The following is a 19,924-nucleotide window of genomic DNA, read 5'->3' as shown; positions in this document are numbered from 1 at the left end:
TCTGCAGTGTGTATTTAAAATAATTCATGAATTTTTCAGTAATTCATCACTCATAATTTTGAAACAACTTAGGCTTTGTACTATAGAACATTCATCGTTGATAATATAATAAAATATTATATCGCTGTTTGAAGTTGACAACACAATAACATCATTTATCCTGCTTTTGTTTGTATAAACTGTAATGTATGCATTTGTGTTCATGTAATAGCTTGTATGTATGTTAATTAATGCATATAACTTAAATTTGAACATAAACTGTTTTGTATTCATCCAATCAGTTTTTTAAAAGACCTTTGATCACTTTGTGCTCTGTGACCTCTCAGTTTGGGCACAGGGAAAAAATACCTACTGCTACAAACGTGCACACAAGGCAGTACAATCACCACCAATGTCAATGTCACAGGATTTGCGTCAACATGACAAGAATACATGACCAAATTGAGAAAGGCACACCTACTTAGAAGACAGTCCTCCCTCTATAAAAGAGGCTTCTTAGGACACTGTCTACAACTGGTATGCTTCCAACTCAGGTGAGTGCATCATCCACAATATGTGGTGGAAACTGAACTTGATCTACGTGATTACAAGAATGTTTGTTTACATTAAATTGTGATCATTTAAATAATTTATTCACGTGTCAAATGTGATGCCAGCCGGTAGTTTAAAAAAAACAAAAAAACAAAAACAAATGAATGATGAATGAATGAATGGTTAAGTAATACATTTTGCAGCAATAATTGTACTCATGTTTCACAATTTATCATTAGGTCTCAAAAGAAGAGACCTGCCTGCATTCAATCTTCTCTTGTGAAAGGAGGTACAGTTTATTGTCTGTGATATCCACCAATTCAAAACACCTCATCTGTAGAGCCTACTGATAGCATTTTACCGACTCCTTATTTTCAGACACTGAAGGTGCCATCATGAGCACAGACGCAGAGATGGAGGCCTATGGCCCCGCATGTATTTATCTGCGGAAGTCAGAGAAGGAGAGGCTTGAGGCTCAGACCACACCGTTTGATGCCAAAACTGCCTACTTTGTGGTCCATCCTGAGGAGATGTATCTCAAGGGTAAAGTCACCAAAAGAGAGGGTGGCAAAGTCACTGTTGACACAATAGAAGGAAAAGTAATGGTAAGCCTAAAATTAATCTCCACAAATGATCACAGAAATAATAGACATATAGATAAAGTGTTCTCCAAAACACCTGAATAATATTTTGCTTTTGAGATTTAGTGATACTAATATATGGTGTGCTATCTAATTTTTGCTTGATTGTATTTCCTATTCAGACTCTTACTGTAAAGGAGGATGAAATCCATCCCATGAACCCTCCCAAGTATGACAAAATTGAGGACATGGCCATGATGACCCACCTCAACGAGCCTACTGTGCTGTATAACCTCAAAGAGCGTTTTTCATCATGGATGATCTATGTAAGCTTCAATCTTACAATGTGGTGTGTCTGTATATGTAAAGCCTGTGTGTCAAATCTAATAACGCTTTTCCTCTTTGGCACTTCAGACCTACTCTGGCCTGTTCTGTGTCGTCGTGAACCCCTACAAGTGGCTTCCTGTGTACGACACTATTGTTGTTGAGGCGTACAGAGGAAAGAAGAGGATTGAGGCACCACCCCACATCTTCTCTATCTCTGACAATGCCTATCAGTTCATGCTCACTGGTGAGACATATTATTTTTGGAGTTACCACATTAGTCAAGTAAATGTGCAAACAAGAGTCTTTAAAATAGTTTCAACTTGAGTGTGTATGTTTGTATTCTAGATCGTGAGAACCAGTCCGTCCTTATCACGTGAGTATTACACAACTTTTCAAGAAGATTTTTTGGAACCATTATGACTACATAGATAGTAAGAATATAATTGAATTCCCAAGTGGAGAATCCGGTGCTGGAAAGACTGTCAACACCAAGCGTGTCATCCAGTACTTTGCAACAATTGCAGTGGCTGGAGGAAAGCCGGGACAGAAATCAGAAGCAAGCAAAATACAGGTAAAACTGGGTTGTCAGCCAAAACTCTTTATCACAGTTGATTGTTGCTTGATGATAGATTTTATACAACCTGATAATGACTCTATGTAGGGTTCGCTGGAAGATCAAATCATTGCAGCTAACCCTCTGCTTGAGGCCTATGGTAATGCCAAGACTGTGAGGAATGACAACTCCTCACGTTTCGTAAGTATTCATTTTATGGGCCTTCTCGTGCTGTAACTATCCTACACTTAATGTAACTTTGACTTAAACTGACATTTTCTGATTATCTTTTTTTTTGCTACAGTTAAAAAAAAAAACTGATTTTATTACTACTCTGGCACTCTAGGGTAAATTCATCAGAATCCACTTTGGTACTACTGGAAAGCTGTCTTCAGCTGATATTGAAACTTGTAAGTAACAACCATGGTGTAACTCACGATTCGTGTGAAGTAAAATGTGGTCTTTGACAAACTAAACAAGAAAAACGTAAAACAATTATCCTGCATATCCGTAATTGAATTGGTAATTCTTAGATCTGCTGGAGAAGTCCCGTGTCACCTTCCAGTTGTCTGCTGAGAGGAGCTACCATATCTTCTATCAGCTGATGACAGGCCACAAGCCTGAGCTGCTGGGTATGATGAAACATGGACAATAGAAAGTTGGAGTTGGAATTAAGATGCTGTTACAAGAGGACTGATTAACTTATTTCTTCTATTCTTTTGTAGAGAATCTTCTGATCACCACCAACCCCTATGACTACCACATGATCAGTCAGGGTGAAATCACTGTCAAAAGCATTAATGATATAGAGGAGTTCATTGCAACAGATGTAAGTTGATAGCAATTGGTATAATAATGCCAGAGGGCAGATGCCAAAATAACAGATTTTCTAAAAAATGATTTGCTGTGCATGGATTGCAGACTGCTATTGACATCTTGGGCTTCACCGGTGATGAGAAGGGCGGCATATACAAGCTGACTGGTGCTGTGATGCATCATGGCAACATGAAATTCAAGCAAAAGCAGCGTGAGGAGCAGGGTGAACCTGATGGCAATGAGGGTAAATATATTAATAGTTTAATATCATCATTTTTACACTAAAGCAGATTTCATAAGGTTAACCTAAAATATATAAACTCCTACATTTTTACACAACTTATACAGTTAGAGTGTAATTTTAACATTATCAATCTACTAAAACAGTGGATTTTATGCCGATCTAGTATATCATGATTCCAAATCAATTTAATGAAGATAAATAGCATTCACAAACTGTAACTATCAAAACAATTTTTTTTTCCATCAGTGGCTGATAAAATCGCCTACCTTTTGGGCTTGAACTCAGCTGACATGCTGAAATGTCTGTGCTATCCAAGAGTCAAGGTCGGAAATGAGATGGTGACCAAAGGTCAAACCGTTCCACAGGTACAATGACTCACAAAAAGTAATATGTTTCAAAATGAAGTAATGTGCATCAAGTAAAACTAATTGAATTTCACCCCATTACTAGATCAACAATGCTGTGTCAGCTCTGTGCAAGTCTATCTATGAGAAAATGTTCTTGTGGATGGTCATCCGTATCAATGAGATGCTTGACACAAGGCAGCCAAGACAATTCTTCATTGGTGTGCTGGATATCGCTGGATTTGAGATCTTTGATGTGAGTATTTGCAGAACCTTTTGAGTTACATCACAAGTCAACAGTGTTTCTCTATGTGACTAATTACATTTAATATAATTTTCAAGGTCTCTGCCTGACTATGTTAAAGGGGACATAGCATGCCCATTTTACCACAAGTTGATATGGTTCCTTGGGGTCTTAATGAAATGTCTGTAACATACTTTGGTCAAAATACCACAAGGATCATTTAAAACAGCACCCTTTTTACCCTGTATAAAACAGCCCTCCACAGAGTGACCTGTTTTGAGTGCCTGTTCCTTTAAATGCTAATGAGCCCACTCCCCCCTCCCTCCTCTCCCCCCATGTAAACAGCCAGGCAGCTGCGTGCTTGGGAACGGCGCTGCGCTGCCTCGCAGCCTCGCTGCCTCCGGTGTAAACCCGGCGTAACGAGTGTGGGGGGACGGGGGTGAGGCCATGTAGGGAGACTTCCAGTGCCTTGTTACGACACAAAACCCAGGAAGCTCAATCGAGTCGCTCAAGCATGACGTTTCTGACTTAGACGAACCATAACAAAACACGCAAGTGTTTTTTTCCCAGAGTTTTTGGGTTGGTAGACATGCCAGATACCCACATTAACGTGTAGAAGCACTAACAAAGTGGAATTTGCATGCTATGTCCCCTTTAAGTGCCTTGTGTAAAATTCCCTGCTGGAGCACGGTAGACGTCACAGCACATCACTTGTGTTCTGCTATAGAGACCTTGTGCGCATGCACACAGCTCATGTTCAGTAGCGAACTTACCTAGAGAGTAGTAATCTCCCTTGCCTGGCAGGTACGTTCAGCAAATTTGTTAAATATCCTTTTTTGAACAGTGTGTGGCGGTGAAAAACAAATCCACCACTAACTTCTGCCAGGATTGCAGCCACTCCTGTTTGGAATAAGTGGATGTTTGGAAATAAATGTTCATCTGAAGAAGTCTAGTTGCTGCGTTTTCTCTAACCGTAAAATGTGGTCAGTTGTGCACAGCCAGAATACCGTCACCCACAATGTTGCTTACACCTTGAGATAAGAGATAATGTATATTATGATTTTATGCTATCCAAATAATATTGAATTGAATTGATTTGAATTTAAATCAATTATTTTTTGAAAATTACAGTACAACAGCTTAGAGCAACTCTGCATCAACTTCACCAATGAGAAACTGCAACAGTTCTTCAACCACCACATGTTTGTTCTGGAGCAAGAGGAGTACAAGAAAGAAGGCATTCATTGGGAGTTCATTGACTTTGGTATGGACTTGGCGGCCTGCATTGAGCTTATTGAAAAGGTAAGACAAGTCAGTCATGTAGCATTTAAATCATGTTTACTGATTTTATGCTAAATTGTTCATTCTTTTTAATATCATATTATTTCCTTTCAGCCAATGGGCATCTTTTCCATCCTTGAAGAGGAGTGCATGTTCCCCAAGGCAACAGACGTCTCTTTCAAGAACAAGCTATATGATCAGCACCTTGGCAAGACCAAGGCCTTTGAGAAGCCAAAACCTGTAAAGGGCAAGCCTGAAGCTCACTTCTCCCTGATTCACTATGCCGGTACAGTGGACTACAACATCACGGGCTGGCTGGACAAGAACAAGGACCCACTGAACGACTCAGTTGTTCAGCTGTACCAGAAATCTGCGAACAAACTGCTTGCTCTTCTGTATGCATCCCATTTTGCAAATGACGGTATGGAGCAAAAAGTTTGGATATGTGCTAATTCAGTTTAATTTAGTTTTGTGGCTTCCTTTGTGAAATAAACCCAGACACTGAATCCAGACTTTAATATTTGGTGATACTATATTTTACAAAACAGAGGCTGCTGCTGGCAAGAAGGGTGGAAAGAAGAAGGGTGGTTCCTTCCAGACTGTGTCTGCTCTTTTCAGGGTATTTGACATTCACATTAACAATAACATAAAGACATAATCTAATCACATTGGTTTACTTATTGCAGTTTTGTTTCAATTAATCAAATTTAATTAAATATGTCAATCTCACAGGAGAACTTGGGTAAGCTGATGACCAACTTGAGGAGCACTCATCCTCACTTTGTGCGTTGCCTGATTCCCAATGAGACAAAGACCCCAGGTAAGAAGCCCACATTCCTACTAACTGAATGTCATGTTACACAGTGGTCCAATGTCCAACTACTTAAATTTGCAACTCTCAGGTCTGATGGAGAACTTCTTGGTCATCCACCAGCTGAGGTGCAACGGTGTGCTGGAGGGCATCAGAATCTGCAGAAAGGGCTTCCCCAGCAGAATCCTCTATGGTGACTTCAAGCAGAGGTGACTTTTTAGAACAGGCAATGAAAATTATTATGATGAAGTTACCTCATGCCAATAGGTGAGGTACATACAAATATCAACATAATAATATTTTGTAGATACAAAGTACTGAATGCCAGCGTCATCCCTGAGGGACAGTTCATTGACAACAAGAAAGCTGCAGAGAAGGTGTTGGGCTCCATTGATGTGGACCACACTCAGTACAAGTTTGGGCACACAAAGGTACAATTCTATAGAAAATATCAACAGCTATAAGTGTCAAAATCCTGTCATATCTATGTGTACTGAAAATCAATTTCCTTGACTTGGCAACATAGGTGTTCTTCAAAGCTGGTCTGCTGGGTACCCTGGAGGAAATGAGAGATGAGAAACTGGCTAAGCTGGTGACCATGACTCAGGCCCTCTGCAGAGGATACCTCATGAGGAAGGCGTTTATTAAGATGATGGAAAGGAGGTGGGTTTCCACAATACTGAATTGCTCATTTAATTTACAATGTGTAATGTTGTAACAATAATAACACAAAAATAAATGTTATTTCTGTAGAGATGCAATCTTCACCGTCCAGTACAACATTCGTTCATTCATGAATGTGAAGAATTGGCCATGGATGCATCTGTACTTCAAGATCAAACCTCTTCTGAAGAGTGCTGAGACTGAGAAGGAACTGAGTCAGATGAAGGAGAACTACGGAAAGATGCAGTCAGACCTGACTACTGCCCTGACCAAGAAGAAGGAACTGGAAGAGAAAATGGTTTCCCTGCTGCAGGAGAAGAATGACCTGCAACTGCAAGTGGCTTCGGTACGTAAAGTGTATGATTTATTTAGTGTACACATTGTGTACATGCTTAATGAAAGTTTAATTCCACTATCATCTTCTGACTTTCTGTGTACCTTACTAAAGTTGTAGGTGAATTGAATGCATAATTAGCTTCTTTTTTTTTAATGTTATGTAAAGTAAGCAAATTATCCTATCGTACTGTAGGAAGGGGATAATCTCACAGATTCTGAGGAAAGGTGTGAAGGGCTCATTAAGAGCAAAATCCAGCTTGAGGCCAAACTCAAAGAGACAACTGAAAGACTGGAGGATGAAGAGGAAATCAATGCTGAGCTGACTGCCAAGAAGAGGAAGCTGGAGGATGAATGCTCTGAGCTGAAGAAGGACATTGATGACCTGGAGCTCACCTTGGCTAAAGTGGAGAAGGAGAAACATGCCACAGAAAACAAGGTTTATTTTGACTGTCTATTGCATAAAAATATTGTTGTTACTGTTGTTATGCTTTGCTGTGCCCTTTTGACTTATTACACTTCAGGTTCAGTGTTGAGGATTAGGTGAAAGGGATCTATTGTCAGAAATTGAATATAAAAGAATTGTAGTGATGTTTTCCCCAGTGTGTTTCATCTAAATTGTACAAATAGTTGTTTACTTTGCCTTAGAATGGGCTCTTTATGTGTAAACACTCCCTATGGAAGCCGCTTTTTTTTTTTTTTTTACAGTAGTCCAGACTGGACAAACTAAACACCTTTTGAGTTCTTATGACAACTGAAGGCTAACACAGGGTCTCTTTCATATTTGGAAGGAGAGGGTGAGGTGAAGGGTATTCAGCTGCAACTTTACCACTAGATGTCACAAAATTTTACATGCTGAACATTTAAACCATCAGGTAAAAAACCTGACAGAGGAAATGGCATCCCAAGATGAGTCCATTGCCAAGTTGACCAAGGAGAAGAAAGCCCTCCAAGAGGCCCACCAGCAAACACTGGACGATCTCCAGGTAGAGGAAGACAAAGTCAACACTCTGACCAAGGCCAAGACAAAGCTGGAACAGCAAGTGGATGATGTAAGAAAACATTTGTTTTGACTGTTTCGAAGTTTGCCCTGTAATGATATGAATGGCTTTTGGTTCACATGTTCTAAGATGCCTCAATCACTAAAATCATTAAAACTGTTAAATATAGCTTGAGGGATCACTGGAACAAGAGAAGAAGCTCCGCATGGACCTTGAGAGAGCCAAGAGGAAGCTTGAGGGAGACCTGAAACTGGCCCAGGAATCCGTCATGGATCTGGAGAATGACAAGCAGCAGTCTGATGAGAAAATCAAGAAGTGGGTTTTTTTTAAGTTTAAGAAACTTGCTATGAGCATCTCACACACTGCATGCATCAAACTTTTTTGTTCTCTTCTTCATCAGAAACATAACACTGACTGAATATGATTTTACTTTCCTATTACAGGAAGGACTTTGAGATAAGTCAGCTTCTCAGCAAGATTGAGGATGAACAGTCCCTTGGTGCTCAGCTTCAGAAGAAGATCAAGGAACTTCAGGTAATGTTATTTTACACAAATAATAGATTCAAAAAATCTGAAATGTCTTCTTATCAATAGCCTTTTCTGATGTTACTGTCATCAAATCTAGGCTCGCATTGAGGAGCTGGAGGAGGAGATTGAGGCTGAGAGGGCTGCTAGGGCCAAGGTTGAGAAACAGAGGGCTGACCTCTCCAGGGAGCTTGAGGAGATCAGCGAGAGGCTTGAGGAAGCTGGTGGAGCAACAGCCTCTCAGATTGAGATGAACAAGAAGCGTGAGTCTGAGTTCCAGAAGCTGCGTCGCGACCTAGAGGAGTCAACCCTGCAGCATGAAGCTACCTCAGCAGCTCTTCGCAAGAAGCAGGCGGACAGTGTTGCAGAGTTGGGTGAGCAGATCGACAACCTCCAGCGTGTTAAGCAGAAGCTGGAGAAGGAAAAGAGCGAGTACAAGATGGAGATTGATGACCTCTCCAGCAACATGGAGTCAGTTGCAAAAGCAAAGGTGTGCACAATTTAAAATATATATATATATATATATATATATAAAATCACACAATATTTCAACATACTGTATATTAAAATAATGATCATATCAATTACTGTTTGATTTCAGGCCAATCTGGAGAAAATGTGCAGAACTCTTGAAGATCAATTAAGTGAAATTAAATCCAAAAATGACGAGAACGTTCGCCAGCTCAATGACATAAGTGCACAGAGGGCAAGACTGCAAACAGAGAACGGTGTGTAAATCAATCCCTTCTTCAAAAATAATAGAAGACTTAGTTATTGAAGTCACTTTCAGCTATATTTCAAGTGTGAAAACAGCCACTCAAAACCTGTTCTTACTTGTTCCTTCAGGTGAGTTCTCTCGCCAGCTCGAAGAGAAAGAAGCTCTTATTTCCCAGCTCACCAGAGGAAAACAGGCTTACACTCAGCAGATAGAAGAGCTTAAGAGACACATTGAGGAGGAAGTAAAGGTATGAGATCTTATGCATTGTCCAGTTTATATTGCAATGTGTCTCTAAGGCACATCTGTGGACTTCAATACGTGCGGTTTGCAGGGGGGAACTACAGTCTATAGTTCCAATAAATTCCAATTTGCCACCTTCCATCCTGTGCATACAACTAAGGATTGATAGTTTCAAGTCCATTAGAAGTCCACTAGAGCCCGATCGATAGGATGGATGGATAATAATGGCTAATATTTTCCCGACCTACAATGAGCTACTTGACTGTTAAAACGCATTTGAAATGCATACTTGACTAAAGATGTGTTTTCATGATACAGCTTTGCTCCCGAGGTCTTTATATACACATAAGCTCATCACAAAATTTGAGGAACTCACACACACTCACAATTTGAGCTATCATATAAAACCTGATTGTACCAGCTTTGTTGTGTGTTGCTCAAAAGTAAAATTGCTGTCAAACCAGACACAGGTTCTTTGCAGGATGATGGTATATTGCTCGATAAGTGACCATCGGTTGTAGGGTATTAAAAAAAACATCATTAAAAATTCAGACACCACTACAAAATGGCAAACTCACAATATAGTGCACTATATAGTGATTAGTGAGGGATTTCGGACACAGCCTTAGTATATATTGGATGCTGTTACTGCACAGTAGCCTAGCTAGTTGTTATTGCACAGTAGCCCAACTAGTTGTTACTCCATATTAGCCAAGCTTATTGTTACTCCACATTAGCCTAGCTAGTTGTTATCACACAGTAGCCTAGCTAGTCGTTACTGCACATTAGCCTAGCTAGTTTTTATTGCACAGTAGCCTAACTAATTGTTACTGCACAGTAGCCTAGCTAGTTGTTACTCCACATTAGCCTAGCTAATTATTACTGCACCGTAGCCTAGCTACTTGCCCATGCTATCCTTAGTGTAATTACTTAAAATAAATATCCTGGATGAGGAAGAGAACAAAATGATTTTCACACACCTGTCTGAGCGTCACTCTGAGTCCTTTGGATGTTGTAAAGGTGGAGCATGCATCGCTGACAATAGACGTAAAGGCTGGGTATATACAACAGTTTGTTAGCAGAATCTATTTACACTTTCATGCTGCTTGTGATTAATCCATAGGCCAAGAACGCCCTGGCCCACGCCGTTCAGTCATCCCGCCATGACTGCGATCTGCTCAGAGAGCAGTTTGAGGAGGAGCAGGAGGCCAAGGCTGAGCTCCAGAGAGGCATGTCCAAGGCCAACAGTGAGGTGGCTCAGTGGAGAAGCAAATATGAGACTGATGCTATCCAGCGCACGGAGGAACTGGAGGAGGCCAAGTACATGAATCCTTTTAACTTTTTCATAAACATTTTTGGCATTCCATATTAAATTTGCATTATTAAATTCAAATATATTCTTCTTCATGACAGGAAAAAGCTTGCCCAGCGCCTGCAGGATGCTGAGGAGTCCATCGAGGCTGTGAACTCCAAGTGTGCCTCTTTGGAGAAGACCAAGCAGAGGCTGCAGGCTGAGGTGGAGGACCTCATGATTGATGTGGAGAGAGCTAATTCTCTGGCCGCCAACCTTGACAAGAAGCAGAGGAACTTTGACAAGGTAACTAATTAAACTGGGAATCAAACCCAGTTTTATCAGAAGAAACGCATACCTGTATTAACTAATCGTTTAATCAACCTATACAAACCTAGGTCCTGGCAGAATGGAAACAGAAGTATGAAGAGGGCCAGTCTGAGCTGGAAGGAACCCAGAAGGAGGCTCGCTCCCTCAGCACTGAACTGTTCAAGATGAAGAACTCTTATGAGGAGTCTCTGGATCAGTTGGAGACATTGAAGAGAGAAAATAAGAACCTGCAGCGTACGTCAACTATTATCTTCATTAAATGCAAATATTAATTTATAGCTGGTTGTGAATAGTCTAACTATGGTTGTCCTTGTATTTGTTTTGCAGAGGAGATCTCAGACCTGACTGAACATATTGGTGAGACTGGAAAGAGCATCCATGAGCTTGAAAAGGCCAAGAAGATTGTTGAAAGTGAGAAGGCAGAAATCCAGACTGCACTGGAAGAAGCAGAGGTATTTCCTCTCATATTTTAAGTTTTTTGTTATTGGAACAATTAATGTAATATTTCTCTAATGGTGCCCTTCGTTTAACTATTTTCGAATATATTTTGTTATCATAAAAGAGCTGTCATTTTGGTACATAGCTTTATTTAGCCGCTTGATCTTGCAGGGCACACTGGAGCACGAGGAGTCCAAGATTCTCCGTGTCCAGCTTGAGCTCAACCAGATCAAAGGTGAGGTTGACAGGAAGCTGGCAGAGAAGGATGAGGAGATGGAGCAGATCAAGAGGAACAGCCAGAGGGTGATGGACTCCATGCAGAGCAATCTTGATTCTGAGGTCAGGAGCAGGAACGATGCCCTGAGAGTCAAGAAGAAGATGGAGGGAGACCTGAATGAGATGGAGGTTCAGCTGAGCCACGCCAACAGGCAGGCTTCTGAGGCCCAGAAACAACTGAGGAACGTCCAGGGACAGCTCAAGGTGAGGTTTGTTGATTGTTGACTGAAAAAGAGAAATGCTTAACAGGAAAGAAAGTTAACATCTTTTCCACTTTTCATTATCAGGATGCCCAATTGCACCTTGACGACGCTGTCAGAGGACAGGAGGACATGAAGGAGCAGGTTGCGATGGTGGAGCGCAGAAATGGTCTGATGCTGGCTGAGATTGAGGAGCTGAGAGCCGCTCTGGAGCAGACAGAGAGAGGACGCAAAGTGGCTGAGCAGGAGCTGGTTGATGCTTGTGAGCGTGTTGGCCTGCTTCACTCTCAGGTTTGTTTTCATTCATTCAACAGAAAATGAAAAATTTAAAAACACAGTGTATATATTATAATAATCATGACTTTTCTCAAACATCCAGAACACCAGTCTGCTGAACACCAAGAAGAAGCTGGAGTCTGACTTTGTCCAGGTTCAGGGTGAAGTTGATGACACTGTTCAGGAAGCAAGGAATGCTGAGGAGAAAGCTAAAAAGGCTATCACTGATGTGAGTTTACATTTCAATCTCAACACGTGGTTTTAAGGCTTATACCAAATGAAACTTGTACTGGAGACCATTTATCATTTCAGGCTGCCATGATGGCTGAGGAGCTGAAGAAGGAGCAGGACACCAGTGCTCATCTGGAGAGGATGAAGAAGAACCTGGAGGTCACAGTCAAGGACCTGCAGCACCGTCTGGATGAGGCTGAGAACCTCGCCATGAAGGGTGGCAAGAAGCAGCTCCAGAAACTGGAGTCCAGGGTATGAACTGTCTAAAAATTCTACTTTAAATGCATCAATTGAACTAAGCCTTTCTTTTTATGCTTTCGAATCCTTTTACAAAACTTTGATTTTCTTTTATTATCTAATTACAGGTGCGTGAGCTGGAGGCTGAAGTTGAGGCCGAGCAGAGACGTGGAGCTGATGCTATTAAAGGAGTCCGCAAATATGAGAGGAGAGTGAAGGAGCTGACCTACCAGGTAATAAACTTTACTAACAATGATACATTACTTTGAGGTCTATTCTCTTTCACTTACATTAATTAATTTGTGCAGACTGAGGAGGACAAGAAGAACGTGAGCAGGCTTCAGGATCTGGTGGACAAGCTGCAGCTTAAAGTCAAGGCTTACAAGAGACAGGCTGAGGAGGCTGTAAGTTAAATCTACATTTAACTGAACAACCTAACATTTACATCAGTTGAGTTAAAAATCATATTTCATCGTGAATAAATTCATCAATATAAATAAATCCTTTGCAGGAGGAGCAGGCCAACACTCATTTGTCCAGGTGCAGGAAGGTTCAGCACGAGCTGGAAGAGGCTCAGGAGCGCGCTGACATCTCTTGAGACTCAGGTCAACAAGCTGAGATCCAAGAGCCGTGATGTTGGAAAGGTAACATTTCCATTCTTTTTGACATCATGACGACATAAGCTACTGCATATATCCATAACTACATGAAATTCTAATAGAAAATATGTACATGCATAATTACCTCTGAAATTATGAACTAGTTGCAGTGTGCTATTCCAAAAGTAATATAGGTGATAACACGTCAACATCACTGCAAGATATATAACTCCAGAATATCCAAGATTAACTCTAATTTAGTTAAACCATAACATGCTTTTTTCACCAGTACACAGTGAATGTGACTGTATTCCTCCTATAATACTGTATATCCTTTAAAACCAACCCGCCTCCAAACACTAATTATCTCTCCTTCTTTCTTTCAGGGAACTGACTCTGCTGAATAAGATGCAAGGGTCCAGCTGAGGCCTTTCAACCAAGCTCATACAATATGAGCGTGAATTTCCTTATTTAAATCTTCAATAAATATTTAAACTTACACAATTGTTGTTTTCTTCTTAATGCATGTGGGACACTAAACTTAAAGTCACGGGTAAAAGTGACATGACCGTGTATTATAACAGTGTGCTTGAATGTGAAGTCCAGAACTACAAGTCAAGCTGCACCATATATTTACTGAAAACATGTAATAATAAATAATAGATGTACAAATAGATCTACATTAATGAAAAATGTTACAAGTTGAGTCAAGGCTGTTATTAACCCATACAGTCTTTGTTCTTCATCAATTGTGTGCATGAACCTAATAAAGCACAAACACAAACAGCTTATCAGGTGTAATTTAAGTTTTTTCTGTTTTTTATTGTTATTGTCAGTTTCACACAGTTTGCCAGAGTTGTGGGTTAAATTACAGTCAAGCTACAGTTTCTCATCTTTGGATAGCAGCTAAAAGCAGTATAACATAATTTAACAGCATACTATGCTTTTACATTTGGAAAAAGCAATGCAATTAGTTCTCACCCAAACCACTCTTGTACACACAATGTGTATCAACACATATATATATATATTAAATATTTGCCCGGGCAAAATAAAAACAGAATTAATCTTGAGCTAATCTTGAGAATCATAAACAATTGTATAAACATTTCTAACTACTGACACTTCACATTTCTTCTTAATCATGTTCCTCAAAAGAAAATTGACAGTGTTGCAAACCTGACTATTGTTTATTGCCACCATCCTTCCTATCTTTCTTCCCCTCCCCCTTTCCCTTTCCCTTTCCTTCCCCTGTCTTGTCCCTCCCCCTTCCAGTATCCCCTTTGTAACTCTGTCCTCCTTCAGCCATCGCTCTCTGCAGCTGGGCCGCATGAACCTTCTCAATCAGAGAGAAGCAGTCGTCATCTGGGCTGATATGTGGGCTTGAAGTTACAGGATGTGCTTTGCTGGTTGCACTTGGGTTAGGAGATGACGGTCTTGAGCGAGCTTTCCTGGGACTTGCGTGGCTTGGAGAGCCGTGCCTGGACTGAACATCGTCTTTTGGGACAAGGTTTAAGTTGAAGGACAGCGGTCTGCCAAGTCCTGGGCTGAGGGGAATCACAAAGGTATCTCCTGGTGCTCCTAGAGTGAGGAAGACCTCTGGAATGTATACTGTTGAACAGCATTCTCCTGTCCCTTTGATAGATATAGGGTCAAATTAGCATTGATTAGACACACAGCTTTTTCAGGAGCAATAGCCTTGGTGTAGCTGCAGTACAGCTTACCTGCTGTGGTGTGAAACTCATTGATACCCTCACTGTAACCTGTAAAAAAAGACAAGTGATTGTTCAATACGGCGTCTAAGGTTTCACAATGTTTAGCCTTTCATGAAAGCTTTAGACAAAGACCAGACTTAAAAATCACTTCCAGCAGCAAATGGTCAGATGTCCCCCTTATTGCTGAAACTCACAAAGAAAGGAGCTTGACTCCATCCCCTACATCTGTTTTTATTTGAGGTAAACATGTTACCTGTGCTGGAGAGTTGAGATTCTTCTGATATTCAGTTTCAGGGGTAAATGAAGCAGATCTGGGCAGGCCAGATGCTGCATTGACCATTTGGGGTTGAGTGGTTGGTCTGGAACAGCTCTTCCTCGGTGTAGTTGGTGTACTTTCAGCCACGGTGATGAGTGGAGGACAGGCCTTACAAGAAAAATGAAAACAATAGGCAATTGAGCTGTCAAGTATTTCATAATAATAGCTGTGACTTCTTTTGAGGTTAATGTGGGTTAAAGGCTAAGTGTAAGGCAAATATTGCTGTGTTAGCATGCTTCTCTACAGAGATTACAGATGTGTGTCCATAGTTCTAGAGTTGAGATCCATGTAATCGAGCCCTAAAGATGCTCCGAAGAATAATATGGCATGATGTTTCTGCCATGAGTTAGAGTTTTGTTTGTCAAAGGAATGTGTCACGTCACAACCTGCATACAACTATTCTGGAAGTGTGACATAAAAATGACAACGTGCTATATTTAGCAATATTTGGCAATATGCTTTACTTCCACACCACCAATAATTAAATGTGGTGTCTCTTACTGGGATTTCAACCTTTGTACTTTCTTTTCGTTCAGAATTCCCACTTATCCCCGGCAAGCGAGGAAGGGCAACACGTTGATCGTCTAGCCGTCGCCCCTGACTGGAGGTAAGGATTTTGAAGAATGCATCAGCCTCTGCACCTGTTGCAAAGAGTCAAGAGTTATTTCTGTGACGTCTAACGCATAAAACACATTCTTGACCCACGTGCCTTGTGTGCCATTTCTGACCTGTTGGCCCATTATTTAAAGAGCTTCCATTGTGTGTGGGTGTGGCAGGTGTGCTTCTGCTTGGTTGTAAAGAGCAACGCTGCTCATCCATACGTCCGCCTTGTGCATGACTAATCATATTGAGAAACTTGTCCTGCTCAGCGGGGCCGGCCTGCTAAAAAATTTTGAGGAAAGAAAAGACATGAGCAGTCGTACAAATCACAAGTTGCGCAAAAGAGGCTCACAAGACTCGAATTAATCAGCATGAAATAACTTTTGTTCTTTAAAATGAGGAAAATGAGCTTTCCTATCTATCCCATGTTATTTTAATGTAATGACAAGGGGGAACTTTTAGGAAAGTGTTAGCTACAAATGTAACTTGCTTTTTTTTTGTTGCACTCATTCATGTTGTGACTGATCGGAATCTATCTGGAAACACGTGTGCGTCTTCGTCATCATTTCTAAAAGTGTCTGACATCCATACCAGAACACAGCCCAGGGCCAGCAGTGTTTCCAAAACTCAATAATTCCAGAGTTGTGTGGACGCCAGGTGATGCGTTTTTAAAAATAAAGTGTATTAGTGTGGACGTGGCCTTAGTAAAAAGAACACGGGACCATGACAGTCGAATGGTTCAAAACTATGAGCTGTGTATTAAGCAGCATCTCACCTGCTGATCTTGGGCGGTTTTGGCACGGCTTAATGAGGTAGACCTCTGCAGAGTTTTATCAGATGTGTCTGAATTGGGACGATCTTTGTGCTGAGTAGCTTGGGTCCCAGGATTGTGCAAGATCTGAGGTGCAGAGCATCGCTGTTCATCCATCCTTGACCCCTGTGAGTGTAAAATACAAGTCACCGTTGTACAGATGGATCAAAGTGGTTGGGCTTATTCTTAAACATATTCTGTAGATGCACAACACATTGTGAGACTAAATTAACAAGAATAATTACATTTTTTCGCATTGGTTTTTACATCACATGCAGTATGAGGCCAACCTGATGTTTGGAGACCATGTAACACAAGTGGCTTGCATCCCTCTCTGCAGCACTCGATGTTGATGTGCTACCCCCATTTTGTATCCCTGGCAATGAAAGAAGAGACACTCGCTGATCATCAAGCCGTCGGCCTTGAGAGTTGGCCAGCAGGCTGAAAAACTTTTCAGAATCTGGACCTGGGATGGTGAAAAGACAGACAGTCAAATGAGCACACATATAAACCATTACTATTACTATTAATAGGAAGGCAAACATGTTTGGACTCTAACCTGTGGGCACGGTGCTCTGACTGGGCTTGTGTTTGGGTGTGGCCCGAGGACTAGCATTTAAGACACATCGCTGCTCATCCATTTTTCCGCGCTGGAAATGACTCATTAAGTTAAATAAATCATCCTGTTCAGTGCCAGTCAAGTCCTAGATGTGGAAGAAAAAATACATGCAAAGACAAATGAACATTCAGATTGCAAACATTTTGCCATGTTGTTTTCAAATGTCAATTTACCTGTTTTTGAGATGCTTTATCTTTACTCTTTGGTCGTTCTACGTCTGAGCCAGGGCTGAAAGAGGCTGAGCGTGGAGGACCTGAACCAGAACTAGACATATCCTTGTTTGGAGAAGACTTTTTCTCTGGCTTGACGATTTGAGGTAGCGAGCATCTTTGGTCCTCCATTCTGGAACCCTGAAAATATATTGTGATCTTTTCAGCATTTCTGGTCTTTTCTTATCATGAAAAAATCCAACAGATAATTATTAAATTATCATTTAATGATGGTCTCATCTAAATGACAAAAATCAGTCCCATGTTAACGGTTCTTAAGATAATAACATGTTTATTGTTATACGTTTCCATGACAACCTTGAAGTGATGCACATCCAAACCACAAATGAGAAACTGCACTGCTTTGTTAAGTTATGGCTGTTTAGACATGTGGCTTTGTAGCATCCTACAAATCATATTTTATTTGTTTAATATTTGTTAATATTCTAGTGAATAACTTGAACATTTAAAATCAGAGCTGACGTCAATACAGAATTTTGATGCCTTCCCCAATTGCAGATTTTTTGTTCTGAAAATAAAAAGGACAAACCTGGACTTTAGAGACCATGTAACACAGGTAGCTTGAATCTCCTGCAGCGGGAGATGTGGTCTTTTCTTTCTGTAATCCCGGTAACGGCTGTAGAGACACTCGCTGGTCATCGAGCCGGTGGCTTTGGGTGTTGGCCAAGAGATTGAAGAACATGTCAGAATCTGGACCTGGGGAAGAGGGAATACAAAACCAAGTGAATTAGTAACATGTAGATGATTAACTTTAAGAATGAAAATGCAACTTGTCTGAACCTGGATCTGTGTGGGGGAAATGGTAAGTAAGAAGCAATCCTTCACCTGTGTTTCCTGAACTTGCAAGCTTTCGGTCTGTGTTTTTGGGTGTGCAGGGAGCACTCTTGCTGGGGTCCAAGCAACAGCGCTGCTCGTCCATGCGCCCTCGCTGTCCATGGCTGATCATATTCATGAACTTAGCCTGGTCATCAGGTGATTCTGACTATTGGACAAAAACAGCGTGATAACGATTGGACCAAATGGAGATAAGCGACATTTAATTATATAAGCAATCCAGCAGGAGATGTCTGTAGTAATTAAAGCTGTATGAATATAGGATAGAAGGGACCTTTATGGTATTGGAGCGGTCACGCTGAGGGGGAACATCTAATTGGTTGACTGGTGACGGAAGTTTCCTGTTCCCATCTGGAGTACTCTCGGTCACAGAGATGTGAGGTGAAGAGTCGTTATGGTCACTCAAAGGTTTCTGAGGAAACAAGTCATATTTTGGAGGACAGAGTTATTTATTCATCCCACCATCTGTGCAGGTACACACACTCAGCACTTTGATAACCTATAGCCTGGTACCTGGTAGTTTATTCCCGACAATGAAACCTTGAGGTTATCAAGGCATTGTCCCTGCTTGTTGTCCAGGGTATGGGAGATCTCCTTATGGTTTGAACCTGTGGGGACAGGGAAGAAAATGTCCACAATTAATGTACAAAAGGACACATGCAATGTAGATAGTATCTAATGCATCCAATCTTTCTACCAGCAGGTGTAGTTTTGATTTGTGCAGTTTTAGCAGGACTCAAGGTGCAGCGTTGTTCATCCATTCGTCCACGCTGTGACAGACTCATGATGTTCATGATCTCATCCTGTTCTGGAGATTTCTGTGGAACATTGGACAAAAGATTTAGCAGAGAATGAAATAATGTAAGTACAACCATCACAATTTATAGACAAAGTTTTTCTCCTTGACAATTGAATCTTTTGACCAAAACAATTGTGGCTTATTGCCCAATATATATAATCACAGAAAATGAATTCCTTTCTAAACACTCAATGTAAAACATGAATGTAACGTCAAAATTCAACAATATATTACACTGTCAACAAATTGCAGGAAAAGCATAAAAACAACATAATAAATTTTCAATTTTTTAACCACAGACTAGAATTTATATACAATCATCTATTTAAAAATAATCAATGCTTAATACTTTACAAGAAGAACACAACATTCAAGTTAAAAGTGAATGTTACGTTCCAAAGGACCTACCAGCACGTTGCTGGTAGCTTCTGCATTCGAGTCCATTTCAGCAGCTGCCATTATGAAAAATTATACCAAAAAATGGAAAAAGGTTCCTGAATGAAAACTATATGAACTGAGAAACTTTACAGAAAGTTACACAAGAGTATTTCCTGTCATCAGTGGAGATTCATTCACTACGTCCTGAACAGAACTACTGTCTATGTATGCCTTGGCATCTGTGATCCCAATCGATGCTGCTCCAAATGAGTTCTGGATGTGGCTTGGTGCAAGGCTTTTAAATAGACTTAAGTGCTGAGTATTAACCCATTGCCATTAAGACCCCAGCCGGTGTGCCGTTGTTAATATTACCATCTGTAATCCCAGATGAAAACATAATCCTCAGCATGGAGGGGATCATCTTTTACACTGATAGGTCGGTATACATGCTCTGCGTTATGGCCTAACACTTCATTTAAACTTTGTTTCTGTGAGTCTGCCTCGCTCTCAATAAAAGGTGAAGGAAGGAAAA

At 40.7% G+C, this 19,924-nt stretch overlaps 1 protein-coding gene and 1 pseudogene across 1 annotated transcript; one reads left to right on the top strand and one right to left on the bottom strand.

The window, feature by feature from the left end:
* The first annotated feature begins 926 nt into the window (after positions 1–926).
* Positions 927–13,512, top strand: LOC117766087 (annotated as a pseudogene).
* Positions 13,513–13,894: 382 nt separating this feature from the next.
* Positions 13,895–19,630, bottom strand: LOC117766603. The gene is made up of 15 exons (XM_034593809.1): positions 19,423–19,630; positions 18,913–19,033; positions 18,729–18,823; positions 18,490–18,627; positions 18,207–18,363; positions 17,911–18,077; positions 17,325–17,501; positions 17,092–17,236; positions 16,823–16,998; positions 16,497–16,658; positions 15,850–16,003; positions 15,623–15,762; positions 15,059–15,229; positions 14,815–14,853; positions 13,895–14,725 (listed from the first exon to the last, which is right to left on the bottom strand). The coding sequence occupies exons 1-15, from the start codon at positions 19,471–19,473 to the stop codon at positions 14,672–14,674; spliced, it is 1,947 nt and encodes a 648-aa protein (XP_034449700.1). The 5' UTR covers positions 19,474–19,630; the 3' UTR covers positions 13,895–14,671.
* Between the last annotated feature and the right edge of the window lie 294 nt (positions 19,631–19,924).

Source organism: Hippoglossus hippoglossus, chromosome 8, assembly GCF_009819705.1.
Source record: "Hippoglossus hippoglossus isolate fHipHip1 chromosome 8, fHipHip1.pri, whole genome shotgun sequence".
NCBI classification, from domain to species: Eukaryota; Metazoa; Chordata; class Actinopteri; order Pleuronectiformes; family Pleuronectidae; genus Hippoglossus; species Hippoglossus hippoglossus.
This window is presented reverse-complemented; position numbering and strand designations above follow the sequence as displayed.